General features: G+C 33.8%; 1 protein-coding gene and 1 non-coding gene across 8 annotated transcripts in view; one reads left to right on the forward strand and one right to left on the reverse strand.

The window, feature by feature from the left end:
- Positions 1-3,099: 3,099 nt before the first annotated feature.
- LOC146533570 (KH domain-containing, RNA-binding, signal transduction-associated protein 2-like) overlaps positions 3,100-19,959 on the reverse strand; it is a 153,814-nt gene continuing 136,954 nt past the window's right edge. For 3 of the 7 annotated variants that reach the window (XM_085194193.1, XM_085194195.1, XM_085194194.1), the window contains 5 exons: positions 18,985-19,107; positions 12,795-12,891; positions 12,322-12,432; positions 6,704-6,854; positions 3,100-5,588 (listed from right to left, as the gene is read on the reverse strand). In XM_085194193.1, the coding sequence (XP_085050319.1) occupies positions 5,516-5,588; positions 6,704-6,854; positions 12,322-12,432; positions 12,795-12,891; positions 18,985-19,107 (555 nt within the window). In that variant the 3' untranslated portion in view covers positions 3,100-5,515. Of the gene's footprint in view, positions 5,589-6,703; positions 6,855-12,317; positions 12,433-12,794; positions 12,892-18,984; positions 19,108-19,959 lie in introns of all 7 variants that reach the window. The other 4 variants (XR_014878540.1, XM_085194198.1, XM_085194196.1 and 1 more) reach the window with 4 other exon arrangements.
- TRNAK-CUU (transfer RNA lysine (anticodon CUU)) lies at positions 11,225-11,297 on the forward strand. The gene has a single exon. It is a non-coding gene; the product is annotated as a tRNA-Lys (tRNA).

Below are 19,959 nucleotides of genomic sequence, written 5' to 3' on the forward strand. Positions count from 1 at the left end.
TCACATAATCTTTAAAAAAAACAAATCTTCCATTACAAAGTTGTTCTCAGTAAATTATTTTCTCATAAAATTTTAATTTTCGTGTAAAATAGTCTGAAGCTGACGTCAGGAACATCAAAGCTGTCATAAAATTCATATGATCCTATTCATGGCTGGAACCATCCCTACTTTATTGTTTTCTAAAGTTACATACAAATGAAACGTTTTATGGGATTAAACATATTATTTAGATAAGATTTGTTTATTTTTTTTATTAGATAATACCAATTTATACCTTACTCATTTTAAAGTAATAAAACATCAAATTATTCCACGCAAAAAAAAGCATATTTTTTTTTATAAACTCTACGCAAAGCCGTTTAAGCAATCTCTTATAGAGAAATATTGATGAAAATTGATTTATTCTAAAAAAAGGGAAGTAGTAATGAAAAATAAATTAAAACTTGATAATAAATTAATATTTGTGACTGTATATCTATGACATACGAGTATGATGAAAAAGGAGCAAGAAGAAGTTAAGTTTTATACTTTTCTCCATTTAGCACGGTCGGCGGAGAGAACCTACTGTTAAGACATTCCGTTTCTCACTAAGAAACTTTCGTCCTCCATTTTTTGATGGCATTTAACGCCACGCTTTTGCCTCATTACCAGAGCGAGGAAATGAAAATATAAAATATTTCATTCACCGAGTGGGAATCGAACTAACAATCATCGCTTTTACGGTCGCGCGCTTTTGCCCCTGCGCCATGAGGTCTCAATATAAAATTATTAAATGTTCTTGTGTTCTAAAGTACCCAACAATATTATGTTGCTGAACTAATGAAGAGGATTCGCAAAGCCTGGAATTACATTGAATATTATTCTGTACTACAGTTCGAAGAAGTTTTTAAGCTTACAATATATCATGAGGGTTTCACAGTTTATAGGAAAACTAACATGTAGTAGTTATAAATTATTATAAAAATCTCTCTATTTTTCTTTTTTGCCGCGGTTTAGCTAATCCGGATAAAAAAAGAAACAAAATATTTTAAAATAGTAGTTTTATTTTCCTTTTAGTTATACAAAGAGAGCCTAGTAATAGGTCACTCCCTTTCATCCGTTTAAATAGATTTACGCATGATTCGGTACTTGTGGTTCATTTGTGGTGGTTTTTCTCTAATATGTTTTTTCATATTTTTTTCTAAAAGACCAGGGAAACGAGTTTTCTGGTAATCTGCTGTTAAATGATTAATCTGCTGTTAGACGCCATGAACATTTACAGCACTAAAATTAGGTTTTTAAGATATTTGTTGATGCGCACCTCGAAAAGTCTCCATATCTTCGCTCTGGTGTGGAGCACACAATACCTCCAGAATTCAGCGGAAAGTCGGGAACGTTGTGTCTTTACACTAGGTTCCCTCTGCCTGCCCTACTGTATCAATAAATGAAATTATTAATAAATAATTATTCATTCCCTCGAATGGGGATCGAACCCACGACCGTCGCGTTACATTCACACTCTTGTGCCGCTGCGCCCCAATGGACTCACCATATCGCTTGATATATGTTATTTTATTTACAGATTCTGTACACGTAAAACAACTCCAACTATAAACTACCTGACAACTAGGCGTCGTGTCCTAAAACAGCATTATTAATGGAGAATTACAAACTTCGTAATAAGTCAAGTTTAAAATGACATTTAACTGTACACACGTGTCATATGAATGTTCATTGCCTACTAATTTAGATGAATATGAATTGAAGTGAAGGTTTTAGCTTAGGTACGGGATCCAGTGTAAAGTTAGAAAAACCTAAATTTTAGTTTATATTCATATCATACAGAAGGGCATACCATAGAGGGTACTTGGGAATTTAGTGTTCAGGCACTCCGTTCCCATTCCCCGTATCTATTTACTATAGCAAGGAAAGGAAAATAAATCATTCCTCCGAGCAGAAATCAAACCTACTTATATGAAGCTTGTTTTTTTTTAGTTTCACACTTTATTCCTAGCGTGGTCACGCAGAAAAACGGATCACCAGACGCAAAGGTCTTTCGCCGCAACGACGCGTCCGCTGTCATCAACCTACAAACAAGCCCTCTGAGGAATCCTCATGCTATTAAATTTGAAGTTTTTGTAGTAGCTATAGAACATGAGATAAGAGGCAATAAATGATTTTTGACATGCTCAACCAATTTCTTGCCTAACCCATGAATGAACTCCAGGACTTTTCACTAAAGGCTAGCTTTAAAGACAGTATACATATATATGTACATATATTATTACATTTAGTTTGTAGAGGTTGTGGAAACTACAAGCAAGTACAGGTCAACCGCATACCCGTCGGAGTGCTTTGTTATGTGGCGTTTAACATATGTAACTATAACATACTGACACTATATGTTTATACGTAAGCCATTTTAAAAGTATCAATATATAGCTGTTTTCTTTAAATCGAGAATATATAAGATTTTTTTCTTAAAAAAACGGTGTTGAATTCCAGCATCCAATAAATGCTGCTGATGCTGGAATTCGGGCGAAAAACTGGGAACGGAATGTCTTAACACTACATTCTCCTCAAAGTTCAACGTTGAGGGTCAAGGCTGAAGAAGGCTGAGGGCAATTTTTCAAATTTTCCCGAAACTATTTCCAGTAGTGTTTTTTATAATATAATTTAAAGAGAGTTACTTTATTTTTCAGTTAAATGAATGAAAATTTAAAAAAAAAAACATTGAACAGTATTTTATTTCGTCGTTCAGTATTTTATGTCGCCTGATTGTGAACACGACGATTATTAGGTCGATTTCCTCTCGGCGCAAAAATTTACACCGTTCCTCTGTTTTTTTTTTGCTTAAGTTAAGTTTTGTTTTTCATTTTGTATTTTAGTTAATTAATTTTATTTTATTGTGGTGTAATAAAGTGTTAAAGTAAAAATAAATAAATAAATTTATTTTATATCATTGCTGAGCTTACAAAAACGAAGTGTGGCGTTCAGTTGCGCCACTCAATAGGGATTGTGGTAGCATTAGGTTTGGCTCTCTGCCATCGCTGTTATATGCGGAGAAAGGTGCCCTACAGTTACAATAAAAAGGGTGGAATGGGGAAATTAAGACCAATATTTCAATTTTTTAATTATTTATTATCTTATCTATACATATAATTATATTAAGTTTTCCTTTATGAGATTTACTTGTTTAACTAACACAGGTTCATTACGCATTTCTAAATAATATAACATTATTATGATTTCTAAGTTAATTTTATGTTTATGTTTACTTATCAAGATGTTATGGATGATAGCCTAAATCTTACTTTGTTTATAAGAATTTGTTTAAATTTTAACAAAGATATCTAAATATTTTTTTACATAAAATTCTTGATATTATTGAAAACTAAATCAAACTTAAATAGGAAGGTTGATAAATATTTAATTAAACAATGACTCAGGGCGTACAAAAATGCAATGTATATTTTGTATATTTTTGGGTTTTTTATTTATCACTATATTTTCCAAAATTGTACATATAAAAGTGGAAATTGTAAAAATAATTTAGGTTTCACTAAAAAATATGTAGGATTTAGGAAAAATATGTTAAAATTTAGACTATGTTATAGATTTTCATCATGTCTATGGAAAATTTACATATAATATTTTACGAACAATTCTAATACTTTGTTATTAGGTAATCTTAAGTGCGTGTGATTTGAATTAAACATTAGTCTTATTTTAGTAACTGTTTTCAATGCATAAAACGTGCTTTAAGTGCCTTATGTACTTAATGATTTATTAAAATTTTAAATATAGTGTGACAAGTTGAGATTGTTTTTAATCGGTTGTAAATAGCTTAATTAAATGTTAGCCATTTAATAGGATAGGAAGAGAGAAATTGATAACAATACAATCCATTTCTCATATTTCTTCAATTTTAGTATATTATATCTTCAGTATCCCATATTGCCTTATCTGTCCCCGATCAGGTGGAGTAAGCAATATTGATTAAATAATATATAAATATAGATTATTTAGTATATTCGAACATTTTTCCCACATATAGCAAGATAGACAGAGGGAACCTATTATTGAGACACTGTTTCCCATGTCGTCACCATTTGATAATAGGACTAGAACTCAGACTTTGTCCTTGGTAAAAGATACTGCTCCTCATAATGAAATTACCTTACAAAATTCATTGCAAATTTTACATGATCATCGAAATCACAAATAACATACTTAAAAGTAAATTGAAATATTCTCCTTTGACTCTACCCTCACGACATTATTCTACAATCTCAACTGGCCTATAATTTATCTATAAACGCTTTACCTATTAAAATTTATACCTAAAGTTAATATGATGATTTTATAATTTTACTAAGATATATAATTTTTTTTCATTTTTCTAACGTAACGTCTTCTTATATGTAACAATTATATTTACAAACTATTTGTTCTAGAAGGCATAGGATTAAAAAACACAGTGGTCCTTTAATTAATTCTAAGGAAAAGCCTTACATTATTGGGGTTTATTAAAAATTGACTAAAATGAAATATATTCATATATATTTTATAGATATAAGTGACTAGATTATAAATTAAAATGACAAAATTATTAGGAAGGAGGGAAGACAGGCTCCGCTTCTTGTATACTTAATCCTAGAGGTGTTTTATTAACATTTCTTAAAATGCTAATAAATACAACTAAATATAATAAAAACATTTGTTACTAGAGGTCATAGTGGCGCATTACGTGGGCCCGATTTCCACTCGAGGAAATAAAATATTAAATATTTTCATTTCTTCATAACCAGGTAAAGCGCATCGTTGATTTCCGCCACTCAACACACATTGCCTCAAAAATACGGTGGAAAGTGGGAAACAGAAGTGTCTTAATGAGGACGAAGTGTCATATCACCTGGTTCCTCCTGTTATGCGAGGATTGTGGCGTAAAGCTAAAAAAAATGTCACTATTTTTGTTTCTCCATCAAACATCCAAAATATTTTTAAGGATAGATCAAATTAGAGAAATCTGATCTGTTAGAACTATAAACAAAATTACTTGCAAAGTGTAATTCATGTCCACTTCATTAACTTCTTTGTAGCTTCAGCAATTTCAAAGCTTGCACATTTTTATTTGCTATATCATTTTATGTAATATTTTTATTACTTTTAGTTTACTGCATGGTAGATGAAGGAACCTGATGTCACGCTTTATCAAAGAAATGGGTACACAAAATTATGTTTTTTTAATAAAATACCAAATAATTAGGATGGACCCATTTTCCATATTTTTATCTTTGGTATTTTTTAAAACTATAAACAATTTGAATTACCATTTTATTTGAATAGAATCCAAACGAAAATCCCTAAGAATTCCAAATTGTAAAAACATCTTAATTTTCATTATTTTCATATAAAAAAGAGAGGCTATGCAACAAAAAAATATTTTTGACAAAGAATACTTGAAATCAATCTTAAGCTTAAAATTATTTACAGTGCTAATAAATATTTTATGTATGTATATTTGACTAGAGTATTACGCTAGGTTGATGTTTACACCGACGCCGGTAACGAAGTCATCTCTTATAAGCGGAAGTAGGGCTGGGTGTCTGAAACAATATTAATATACATGGTTAAGCAAATTTGATATGAACATTGATACTAATTTACTCAATTCATCAATATATTGATAACAATTGTTCAATTGAATTTGGTATACTACAGGGGTGTGTTTTATGTCCTGTTATGTTGTTGGTGGTTATTATTATTATAGTAACATTGAAAATTAGTATTTTGTAGAAGTCTTTAGTTTATTTGTCCATTTACAATCTTCGTTATTTACCCTTAATAGTTACAATATCAGTGTGAAACAGATACGCACCACTCAAGTACAACTCGACTTAAAATATAATTTAAAAACAAAAATGTAAAATGATTTCAAAAATATTTTAGGTCATATTACATTTGCAGCAGAAAATATAACTAGCTCTCTAAAACTTGGTCGTAAACAAACTTTAGTATGGAAAATGTAACATATATACATACATATATGTATGTACATGTATGAGAGGAAATATACGCACTCAGGCATAGGAAGCTTCATGGCTCGAGGGCCGTTATAACGCTTAAAACGACGTGAATCCTCGACCCTATAGCAAAGCATGGGCTCGGGCATATTGTATATCTATTTCCATGTTATGAATATGGAAGGTGTTTGACACCGATGTAGTTCAGTAAAAACGTTTTTGATATATATTTGATGTTGTAAGTTCACATTCTATTTAGTTTTAGCGAGGGTATCAAATCTTGTTACGTTCAACTTTTATACGTCCTGTCCTGAATGTCTCTGAGTTTACAAATTCAACAAGAATTTGGGACATTTGAGAAAAAGCATAAAACCAAAAAAAAAAAAAACCAACAAAAATAGCTGCGTGGTGTGAATATAACTATGCGACAGTTGAGTGACATTCGGGGCAGTGAATTTTCATTTCCTGGTAAGACAAAGTGCAACTGGGTTTCGCCACTTGACACGTTATATCTCCGAAATAAGGCGGTGGAAGGAGAACGGAGTGTCTTAACACTAGACAGTTTCACTCTGTCGACCTCTCGTATATATAATACGACAATTCAGCGTGAAGCAAAAAAAAAGCAACATAGACAAAAAAAACACAAAATATATAGGTGCGAGTGGGGGGGGAGAACGTACAAAAACAAAAGAACTCACTCCGGCGCTGGCCACGGCGCATGCTTGTGTGTGGCTGCGCGCGCGCGAGCGAGGAGCGTCATGACCGCCCGCTTAGTCGGCGACATGGCGGCGCGCGCCCCGAGCAGCGGCCGCTTGCGACCGCTCGCAACCCCAACCGACCCACCCGCACCTGTTGACAAGCGGTTTTTATATGTGATAATAAGCTGTTGGTGTTTTTTAGCTTTACGCTGGATTCTGCATATGGTAGTGTAGGCAGAGGGAACCTAAAAGAGATTGTGTGTTGAGTGGCGAACTCAATGCCGTATATTGTGTTGTAAACAGATTAAGAGAATAAAGAAAATGACATTATTAAATTATTAATTTTCACTAGTGGGAATTGAACCCACAACTATCACTTTTACAGTTTCTCCTCCTGTGTCATTGCGCCACGACGGCATATAGCTATTGGATAATTGGTTCAAATTTAATTTTGGAACTTTTTCTCACTTTTTGTAAAACGGGAGTGCGTAACCCACTCGGGAGAATGAAATTATTTTTATTTCGATTCTCAGTTCTGCATTCTACAAAGCTAGCAACAAGTAGTTCCACCAGTCAAAAGGCTTACCTTCATAGGATGAAATGTGGAATACGGAGTAAATTAACACTAGTTTTTTGCCTACCCCGCTATGTGCGGGAAAAGAATGCAACTAAAAGAAATTAGTAATTCTCGAGTTGCAAAAGGGAACTATTTACAGTATCTAACTTCATATATATTATATAGGATTTTTTGAATTCCCAATGACTTCAAATTTTAATTTTACAAAACAATTATTTAATGTTATTTATTATTAAATAAAAAAAAAGGAAATAAATATTCCTTCAAACAATCAAATGTCAACATAATGGATATACAAAACAATCGTACCACAAACAAGAATCAAGGAACATGGCCAATTAAAAGAACCAAAATGAAATAATTAAAATGTATGGAAATAAGCTTAATGCATTCATTGTTGAATAAAATTATCAGCCTCGGGCTTGCAGCGGTCGCTGACCCAATTATTCTACTATATGACACTTGTTGGAAAGTATTTAAATATATCAGTATTAATTGAAGCGAAATTCGACGTCGATATAGCTATCAATTACAGCCTACAGGAATTGTTGAAAATATGGTTGTGGATTCGATAATTAATCGTTGTGGATTCGATTATTAATCGGAAAAATGTTGAAGCATTCGTTTTTTGGCAACACGCTGTATCCCGCATATAGCTAAGTAAGCAGAGAAAACTTGGTGTTCCCTAGATTTTCATTCCCAAAATTCCTCCCAAGTTTAAAGTCGTCACTTTTTATCTTGTTATCGGACTCAGGAAATGAACATTATTCCCCCGAGTGAAAATGGAACCCACTATCTTATTATCTTATAATTACTACTTTCATTTTTGTTTAATTTTACACACAATGGGCCCGCACATACCACTGACGTCCATTAAGACGAACACATTTATCCCATATGTATATATAGCTTAAATAAACAAATTAATTACAGTTATCTCTCAAGTCATCTCTCTCTCTCTCTCTCTCTCTCTCTCTCTCTAATTTAATTACCGCAAGTCTATAATTGACCAACAGTAATTTGACAATCCACTGATCATGATGATGGCAGGATCTGTTTTCAATTAAGACTGTCAGTTGCAATAACTACATAGTAAGATGGGTAATTGATTCCGCTTGGAAGAATCTTTATATTTACAATATACATATAGAGTTAGAGTTCTAGCGCGGTGCTTAGTTACGACACCGGTTACCTAGTCCCTATAAACTCTGTTCATTTGGAGTTGGCAGTGGGGAATGGAAAGAAAGAGTACGTATCTCACAAGGAAATAACGGAACCCTTATAGGATACTTTATCTGTCCGTCAAGATCACTTCTCTAGAGATCGCGTGGAGGTATCAAGTTGAAATTTACATAAGAAATACAGATTTTACTGTATTTTGTAATTCGTCGCGTAATCTAAACCTATATGGTATTCCAATCTCATTTCCTAATTCCATCTAATTTCTACCATAAACTTAAGCAAATATAAGAATATAATTTTTGCCAATAAAAAGTTTTTATGAAAACGCCAACTTGTGAAGTATACTCCAATCGTTTGTGGGCATAATAACAAGCCGGCTCATAAATTCAGGAACAGAGTCCATCACTCACTGGTAGGTAGGCGGCGGCGGTAAACAAACGTTCCGTTGTTTCATTCTGTTGGGGAAAAATAATATGATCTGCAAAATATCACCGCAACAAAAGACGCCGAATGAGATTTTTGGGTGTGGTACAAATTGCTAGGAGTTTGGGATTAATTTGTTTTTTTTTTTTCGTCTTTTAAATTTCACGCTGTATTCCACATATAGTAAAGTAGACCGAGAGAACCTACTGGCGTAACTGAACGCCGCGTTCTACCTTGTAATTTTATAGTTCATCTGGCGAGGAAGCTATTGGTTATATTACGTCACGCTATGAATGATTGAGGTGGAGTGGGGAAAGCAAGTAACGAAAAGCCAATGCTATACTCAGCATGGATCAAACATTATTAGATGAGTTTCTTTACTTGACTTCTGTCACGGTACGCAAAAAAACTGTTTAGAGTAACTTCTTTCAATATTCCTACCGAATGAAGGAAAAAACCTATCGTTGTGCAGGGACATAAGGGTGTGATTATAAACATGACAGGTTGTGAGTTCGATTCTCTCTCTAGGAAAATAAATATTTAATACTTCCATTTCTTCGCTCTTCGCGTTGAGTTTCACCACTTAACGCCGCCTCCACAATTCGGCGGAAAGTAGGAACCGGAATTGCCTTATTGGGAACAGAGTGTCTTAATATTAGATTCCCAGGTCCCTGTTGCCTATCCTGCTATATGTGCGAAATACAGTGTAAAGCAGTAAACAGAAGGAAACAAAAAATAATACAAATGTCCTCGATAGATACTTTAAACTACAACCAAGGCGTTAAATTAAAAAAAAATTCGAAACAACCGTTGCTTTTACTCTCAAACTCAGTACAATTGAAAAATATTGGTATAAATACAAAAAAAAGAACTAAAATAAACCGTAAAACAGCCCACGTCAGCCTCTCGCTTGGGCTACAATCGTTTTCTCATTACACGAAAGTTGAATTTTATCGTTTTGGAAATGTAACAATCAACAATCGTTGTGTAAAAGGCCGAGTTGTCTGTTTAATTAAATCACAAACTGGGAGTAGATTGTTGTTATATTGCTGTGGCTTTCAAAAGGGGATGGTTGTCGCGCTCAATGGTTTTTATTGTTTATATTATAAAGCATTTTCGCGCTCTGGTATGACGACAAAACACGGCGTTAAGATCCGCCACTCAACACACGATGATTTAAGAACTGGGAGGGAAGTGGGAAACGGAGTATCTTAACACTAGATTTTTTTCTGCGTACCCTTCTACATGTGCGATATAATGTTTAACAACGGCTGTGTATTTGTTTCCCACTCGAACGGAATTGTGTTCCGCCATTCAACACGTAATGTCTCAAAAATTGGGCGGATGCTGGGGTTACGAGTGTCTTAAAATTAGGTTCCCTCTACCTTCCATCTTATATGCGGGATACAATGTGTAGATAAAATAAAAAAAACACTATCTCGAATCACAATCAATTTTGCAATTATCGCGTGCACAATCAGTACAAGTCTTAGCTACTATCCAATGCTATCGTATTTATGTAATTGAGATCCTCTTCTAGGGACTATAAGATTAGTGAAATTAATTGACATACGAGACTTAATAGATTATTATCTATGTAGTACTTCTATAATTGTAGAATTTACGGTATTTTACCATATATAAAGTGGGAAAGGTAGTGTGTTAACACTAGGTTCTAACTGCTTATACAGATATAAGAGAAAACGCGTGAAGCTGTTTCTTTTCCAAATAAAGTTGTCCAAAAAGGAACGATACCTAGGCTTTGATGGGGATTTCTTTATGAAGGTAAAAAAGACACATTGTTTGAACATTGTTTGACATATTGTTTGAACAGCTAAACTAGGAAAATCTTTTAGAAAGAAACTAAATGTTCTTTGGCGGTAAAATTTTGACATTCCGACGAATTAAAAGATCGTCTAAAATCCGACATATGTTATAAACCTGTAGCGTGGTTGGTACAAAGGTATTACTTTTAATAGCCGTTTGACTCAAAGGTACAAAGATTTAAGCGGTTTAATGATGTGTCACAAACGAAAACGAATTTGAGAAGCATAAAGAAAAAATATTCAATTTTCATTTCAAGTCAACAGCTTAGATGTTAATATTGTTATGTTACTTTTTAGGTAACTTGAAGGATAAAAAAAAACAACACAAACACAAATTGGTGTAGAAATTCAAAATAGGAATTATGAAATATATTTCTAAATAATCAATTTATTAAATAATATAAATATCCAAATAAAGCTTGCTAATATATTACTAAGCATTTGCTAATATATAACTTTAGTTGCTTAAAAAATCTTTACATTGGAATCTTCTATTTGATAAAAGAACGCGCAGCCCGGCTAGCTCAGTCGGTAGAGCATGAGACTCTTAATCTCAGGGTCGTGGGTTCGAGCCCCACGTTGGGCGATTCTTTTTTATATTTAAACGTTTGTTTTCGTTTTTTGTTATAAGATTTTTTTGTGAAATAAAAACTTTGTTATTTTCTCATTTTAAGTCAAGGTAAAACAATTTTGAGCAATCTTTCCATTTTATATAATAGTAATACAGTGCATATTATTAATGTCTTAGTGGGAACGGAGTGTTTTAATACTAGGTTCCCAGGTTTCCTCTATATAGAATTTATTGGTGGAAATACAAGTATGCAGTTTACTCTTGCGAGCTCTACGTAGTCATTAATAGGCCCGCTCCGCTCGCAGTGGGAACTATGCTTTATAATTGAAAAAAAAAGGAAGTAAAGATCATAGTGTGCTAAGATTAATATATAAATGGCTTCCAAACAAAAACAACCACTAATTTTTATAAACATAATACATATAAACAACTAAGTTACAAAAATGTCTTTTCTTTTGAAACCAAGTAAAATATTTACCTAAATTGTACCCAAAAACGAACGTCATTAAAATTGTGGTGTAGGTATAATGTACTATATTCGTTAGAGTTTTAAGCGCTACCAACTTTTGTATCACAAAAGCTTTATTGATAAAAGCGTGATAAAAATGCTACGTTCTGAGGGAGGCTTTTGAGACAAAACGTTAACAGCCTCCGTCCATTGTTTGTGTATGGCCATTATTTTTTGGCAATTTAATTTTGTTTTCTTTGAGGCTAGTCGTGGAGTACAGGCACGAGCGTAACCTGGCTCTTGGCAGGTTGTGGATTCGATTCCAACTCGAAAGAATCTAATATTTAATACTTTCATTTTCTCGCTGTAGTAACGAGAAAAAGCGCGGCGTTGAGTTCCACACACTTAACATATAATAGCTCCCGTATTCGGCGCAAAGTGAAGAGCGGAAGTGTCTTACTGGGAGCGGAGAAAGTGGGAAACTGAGTGTCCTAACATTAGGTTCCTAGGTTCCCTCTGCCTACCCTGCTATGTGCGGTATACAGTGTGAAGCTACAAAAATGTCAACTATAAAATTATAAACGTACCGACCTTGTGTTGCGAGCGCGTGCACGGCGGCCGGCTTCACGCCGCGCAGGGCGGGGTGGGCGTGCAACATGCCGCCCAGCACTGGGCTGCTTAGACCGAGGATATCACCTCCTCCTGAGTTAGTTAGTTAGTGAGTTAGTAACCTATATCTGATTTAGTTAGTTAGTTTATTAGTATTTTAATTAAGTTAGTAAGTTAGTTTTGGTGTGTTGGAAATTGGAATTATGAATTTGTTATGCAATATTAAATGTTTTATTGAAAACAAATTGTCCTCTGTCTAGATATAATAACCCATAATATTATAATTTTTAGTATTTTTTTTTTTTTTATGGAAAAAAGGACAAGGCAAACGAGCGTTCGGGACACCTGGTGGTGATCACCGCCGCCCACGACCCCGTGCAGCACCAGAGGAACTACAATTTTTAGTATAAATACTATTATAAATAAAATATACAAAAAATAAATATAATACAAACCTAATATAGAATTCTGTGTAAGCAAATGATGTGTGGGCGGTTGTGGTATCACGCCCCCGCCGACCAGAACGCCGTGGCCCGCGTGACTTTGCGCTAGCTGGGAATATAAAAAGTTAGAGTCAAAGTTTAAGTAATTCTACTAATATTATAAATATTAAAGCTTGCAATGTGTTTCAAATAAATACTACTGAACTGAATTAGATAAAACTTTGCAGTAATATAGCTTTAAATACATTAAAATAACATATAGGATACAGTTTAGTATAGATTTTGTAGAATTTAGCTACAATTTGACAATAAATTTAGGCGGGCGAAATCGCGTTTGGGTCGCTAGCGTAAAGATAATTACAAAATTCTATTATAGAAAACGTATAATAAAATAAAATGACATAATTAAATATATTATAGAAAGGGTAACCAAAAGAAAAAAAATGTTTTGCTTAGAAGTATATGTATATGAGTTCAACGCCAACCCCTCAGTCTACCCTGCTATGAGGGAAAAAGCATAGAACAGTTTTTTTTATTTATTTTAATAATAAGCTAAAGTAACTAAGCTTTTAAATGACTATATAAAAAGCTACAACCATCACGACTCACGCGTACCAGTGTTAATTAGACACGTCGTAATTACATTACGGGGGTGTAAAATATTTGTAGGAAAATTTTAATGCTATACATTGAAAATTCGAGGCCGTTGGCGCAGGGGCACAAGGGTGTGACCGAAATGAGACGGCAGTGAGTTCGATCCTTCTCGAGGGAATGAACTATAATTTCCAAATACTTTCATTTCTTTGCTATGGCACCAAGTTGGCTGGGTCACGATAGGTTTAATCATCAATTACAGAGTAGGCGAGTCTTTTAGTAGGCAGAGGGAGCCAAGTGTTGAGACACTCCGTTCCCCACTTTTCACCGATTTTTTTAGGCATTACGGGTTCAGTGGTGGAATTCAACGCGAGCAGCTGATACGAAATAAAATAATATTTTTATTATTCAGATAGACTTGATTGATTACACTGAACATAAATAAATATATTCCAATAAGGAATGACTAAAGAGCGTTTGTTTTAAGATAAATTGATGGTTATTTTTTATCCACAGTTTTTATTAACGTTCCTAGCTCCCTAATGGGTCTGATCATGAAGCAATTTGGATGTTTATGAGAGACGATGGTAGTGTCTTCAAATCCTAGGAATTAGAACATAGATATTTACAATATCACGTACGGTGCTATCTAAAAAAGTACGGTGCGTTATCGCTATTCATTATATATTTATAAATTTTTAATTTGTGGAACTTTAAGAATGAATTATGACGGCGATTATTAGGATAAAATATATCATTATTATCTTTATTGTTTTTAGCTTCACGCTGTATGTATATAATAGCCATACCATTATAGTCTATGCGGACAAAGCCACAGGTAAAGCACTAGTTAAAAATATAAACATAGAATTTGCCAAGCGTTCATTTCTCAGACGGCTTTCATACATATATGCCAAAAAACAAAGAAGTAATCAGGCTTTTGAATTGCGGCGTGAGCGGAATGCTAAACTAAACACTTGTTTTTTGATGCTACCAAATATTCTTGGCCTAGAAAGGATGGGCGCATACTTGATGAGAAATATTTTTAAAATATATATGAAAAATCATGTTTGGAATTATTTTGACGTATTTAGAATATGTCACCAGTACGCCTGATGTGGTGCAGGGGTACAAGGGTGCGACTGTAAATGTGACAGGCTATGGGTTCGATTGTCACTGGAAGAAATCAAATATTTACAATTTTTATTTCCTGACTCTGGTAACGAGGCAAGGCTCGATGTTGAGTTTCGTCACTCAACACTCGAATTCGGCGGAAAGTGGGGAACAGTCAACTTAGTGTATTAAAAGTAAGTTCCTAGATATAGCGTGAAGCTAAAAAATAACTCTTGAGATATATTATAGTTGGATGAATTATGTAAAGGTATTTAAAGGTAAGATACATTAGCTACTAGCTTCTTTTCGAGCTTCTATTACCTAAATTATCGTGATTTACATAATTAACTAATAAACTTGATTCAGAACATGTAAAATAATTTAACAGTCTGTCTCTGGGTGGGGTTGTTTTAAATAACAACCTTGGCATGGCATGTTTCTGTGTAACAATATTCAATTGTGAATTATATGATTAGGAATATGAATAATAATTGATAAGCCTGAGCTTTTGTTTATAAATATATAAATTTTGTTATATTTGAATTGGTATTAGAGTAATGTCTTAAATATTGGGTGCAATATGGGTAACTGAGTGTCTTAATATTGGTTCCCTTTGCATACTCTGGTATATGCGTGATATAGCGTGTAACCCAAATAAAGTGAAAGGCAAAGTGAAGCTATGTATTCCTACACTCATCTCACTACAATCCTGCACTGTAGTAGAGACAAAAAATAGAACAACCGGAGAAAAATGTCCAAGAAAACGTATAAAAAATTCAACATAGCGGTATTTAGCATACGTTTTCTAAAAATCAACTACCTTTTGTTCCCTATGTGTGGAATAATATATTAAAAATATTCTCATCTTCCTCCATAACCGAAATTCCAATAGATATCTATATATATATAAAATCGAAAGGTCACTCACTCATCACGAAATCTCAAAAACTACATGTGCTAGGAATCTCAAATTTTGCATAGGAGTTACTTATAGGACGTAGGTGCTCGCTAAGAAGGGAATTTGCAATATTGGATTTCTAAGGGGTTGTTTTTGGGGTTGAAAGTTTGTATGAAACTTCGTTATTACAAATGCTAGGAGTCTCAAATTTTGCATGGTCGTCACTTACAGGACGTAGGTACTCATGGAGACAGAAATTAATAATAACGTAGTTCACGCAGGCGAAGCCGCGGGCGGGCCGCTAGTACAGTATATATCTCTCGAAAGCGTCCCTGTCATCACTTTAAAACTATTAACTATAGTTACAAAGTATTAAACGAAACTATTGAACGTTAGTTGCAGCACTTTGTATGCTATAGAGATTAAAACTACTTTGTTTTAATATATTCGATAGTCGTTAGCGAATGCATAATTTATGTGAGAAGTTGTGGTTACGTGACTTTTCTTCTATGTTGTTATAATAAAAGCAGTTGAAAGATAATTTATTGTTGAAGGTATCCAATTTTAATTAAAAATCTAAAAAAAAAGTAAAATTATCTACAATTTTAAGCGTATAAAAAAGCGTGCGTAGTGTTTTAATGGGATTGGAGTGTTTTAACACTAGGTTAATAATGATGCACAAATAAAAGTAAAACGTTTAAAAATAAAAATTTTAATATAGTAAAAATCGAATCCTTCAATGGTTTCCAAGATTTTTTCGTAACCCGCACAAAGCAAAAGGAACTTAGTGTTAAAACACTCCGATCTCCATTCACCGCTCAATTTTTGACACATTGCATGTTGAGGGACAAAAATGAAAATAATTCATTCCCTCGATCGTGAATCGAACTCACAACCTTTGCATTTACATTTACAAGCCACTGGCACTACGACGGACTCATTTATTTTCCCTATTATTCCTTAACTATTAAACGCACAAACTTCACATAGCAACATAATTAACTTAGACTAGACTAGACTAGCACTAACTGACGTCACGCCGCTAAAAGCTTGGCGAGGACGTATCTAGAGGCTGCGGAACCAACAGCTCAGTTCCGAACACGGAATTGGGTCGAGCGATGTGTTGTATGAACGATTTATCAAGTTAAAGTACCCTCTGACATTAGTGTTAGTAAGTTTGTGAAGGGTTTCATTTGACTACCTTATGGCATAGTTGTTGCTATGGTTAAATTAGGTAGAGTACAAAGTTGAAATCCTCTGTATAAAATTTGAATTACTGAGTGTAATCTATATCTATATATATATATAAAATCGAAAGGTCACTCACTCATCACGAAATCTCAGAAACTACAAGTGCTAGGAATCTCAAATTTTGCATAGGAGTTACTTATAGGTGCTCGCTAAGACAGGAATTTGCAATATTCGATTTCTAAGGGGTTGTTTTTGGGGTCGAAAGTTTATATGAAACTTCGTTACTACAAATGCTAGAAGTCTCAAATTTTGCATAGACGTCACTAGGACGTAGTCATGGAGACAGAAATTAATAATAATATAGTTCACGCGGGTGAAACCGCGAGCGGGCCGCTAGTTTTGAATATTTTTAAAGCACTAAATCAAAAGTAAGGAAAGAAAAATATTTTTTAGAAATTGTTTAAAAATTTTCACGAAGAGGGATTCGAACCGTTCCCTTCCCTGAAATATGAAAAGTATGATGTATTTATACTACTTGTTATATATTATGTAGCTATCATTACTTAGAAAATGGCCTTCCAAGCTTCGCAGCAGTTAATGGTCCCATAAAAAACTTATTACGCGACGCTTAATTCACTTCAGAACTAAGATTTGGGTCTAATACATTCAGATTTTGGGGTCGAATTATGGCCAGTATATATACGTTATATAAGGATTTCAAGGCAAAGTGGGCCTAACTAAAATATTGCTATTTTACCGCTGCACTGTGGGGCAGTATAGTACAGTACAATGACAGTAATTGGGTTGAGTGCAATGCGGTCTCCACTCGGGAGAATGATTATAATTAAATTAATTTCATTTCCCCATTTTGGTAGACATAACCACATCATCATCGACTAGGTTTCCACTGCCTAGCCTGTCTGCGAGAAAAAGCGTGAACTTGCTTTTGTCTGTTTATTATTATAAATATTGTGAATTGTGGCTTGTGGTTTAAATTTCAATGAATAGAACAGGTAATAAAATGACGTGAAAAGAAATAAGAATTTGATTCATGATATTGACATAATCTTCAACAACATAATATGCGTGGTGTACCAAACAAACTCTTTAGCTTTATAATATAAGTATTGATATATAAATTGGTTTAATTTCTTTAGAAGAAATTTATTGCAACAGTTAACTTAAAACTTTAAATTGTAAGTTATGCCACTTCGACACAAGCAATCTATTATTTGGGAGCGTGTTTGTTTCAAAGCTCTTAGTGAAGCTTTAAGACTTCAAAACACCTGTTACTTTATTTAAGTATAGTCCCTTTGACTCTGAACTATAGGCACGAGATTGTAGTATAAATTAAGATAAATATTACAATAAGCTATTTTATTAATATTATACACCCTAGTAGCGAAATGGTAATTTGACGATCGTGAGTTCAATTCCTACTCGAGGGAATGAGGTATTTTCATTTTCCTCTTTCTGGTAACAAGGGGGGGGGGGGGGATTACACTGGGAACGGAATGGCTTAACATTATGTTCCCTCTTATGATTTTTTTTCACATCTGGGGAAGTCAAGGATGTAGGCAGTTATTTCCATTTGACCAAAGTAAAGTCACCGGAAAAGCTAGTTATATTATAATCAAATTTACCCTTAACAATAATCTTGTGAACCTAATATGACCGCCTAACCTTTCTTGACCTTACGTTTAATTAGAGTAATTCGTCATACTTAGCCGATATTGTTAATTGAATAAGCTAAGGATTTTCGGAAAAATACAGTAAAACAAGCAAATTTTCGTGACGATTTTTTGTGTTATGTACTCGTTTACCTATTTAGATTGTGATAATCGTCGATGTCATTGTAAGTTATCAAATAGATTGACGTAACCCAATATAAGTTAATATTACTATTTTTTTAGGGTTTTGTACTTCAAAAGGAAAAAACGAATATAAAGTGAATTTTTTTTATGCAAATAGAGGAAAAAAATCTGAAAAATGAAAATATTACTGCACTACTAATACGGAAATAAAAATGAGACATATATCCGTTGCATCTAAAGTCATATAATGACGAGGGGCGCCACGATGTCCTCGGTTTATACTAATGCAATAGCATTAGCAAAAACTCCTGAATTTAAAAAAAATCTGCAGTTTTACGCTTTTTCTCACCTAACATAATGGGCAGAAGGAATCCAGTGTTAACATTCTACGTTCGCCCAATTTTCAAGACATTATGTGTAGAGAGAGAAGGAAACCTTAGTGCCACACTTAATTTACTAGAGTGGAATAAAAGTAATTAAAATACAATCATTCTTCCAAGTAAGAATTGAACCCACAATTATCACGCTTACATCAAGACTGTTCCACTGCGCCACGATGGCTTTAATTCAAGTGTTTATAGATTTAGACTACCTGATGATGAGCCAGATGTTCAGGTGCAGGTGTAGGGGCTGGTGGTGAGAAGTCTCTAGCGTTTGGCGTGTGATTGACTATCGCTGGTAGCGGCTGCGCGGGAGTTGGTGGAGCTGTTGTTATCTATGAAAAAAGATAAAGGAAAAAGATATATTTAATTTTTAATAGTAATTTAGTTAGTAGTCAAAAGATAACGATGTCACATATGCATTATATTGTGATGGATTGAAGACTTAGGTTCATTTCTTTGCAGCTTCACACTGCATCCTGCATATAGCAAGCTAGATATAGAACGAACCTACTGTTAAAACACTCCGTTCTCCACTTTCTGCCCAGGTCAAAAAAATCATTGTTTTAAAATCGTTGTTTTGGGTTGTATGAATATATAATATATAAAAGTCCATTTCACATAGCTGGTTTGCCATTCCAACGATAAACGTGGAAATCCTTTTGCCAAGCTCGAATCTTTCATTGCAAAAGCAGCTACAAATATGAAATGGAAGACTAAACCGATTATACTAACAAAGGACTCTCAGTACTATTGAAGATAGCGTCGCGATTCACAAAATTACCCTTTACCCTATTTGAATAGACGCCAGCAACAGACGGATAGAATTTACAGATAACATTAGGTAATTTATAATGTGAAACTTTGAACCTTGGATGGTACAGTGGTGTCGTGCTCATTAAAGTTGCGAAATTTCATGCACGGGAAGTTATTTTGTAATTTTAAAATATGCTAAAATTATTAAAAGTAAGAAATTGTATTTTTTAATGATAATATTTCGATGAAAATTTAAATGGTGATGATGGTGATGATATATTTTTTTTATAATAATATGATAAGTAAAACTGTCTTCCATTTTCCTCATTTTTAGCCCAATTTTTGAGACATTGGGTTACGTTGAGTGGTAGAGGAAAGATATTCTCTTCGTTCTCCCGAATGGGAACTGAACCCACAACCGTTGTGCTTAC

Source organism: Heliconius melpomene, chromosome 12 (assembly GCF_056956725.1).
Source record: "Heliconius melpomene rosina isolate 202511_hmr_F chromosome 12, ASM5695672v1, whole genome shotgun sequence".
NCBI lineage: Eukaryota > Metazoa > Arthropoda > Insecta > Lepidoptera > Nymphalidae > Heliconius > Heliconius melpomene.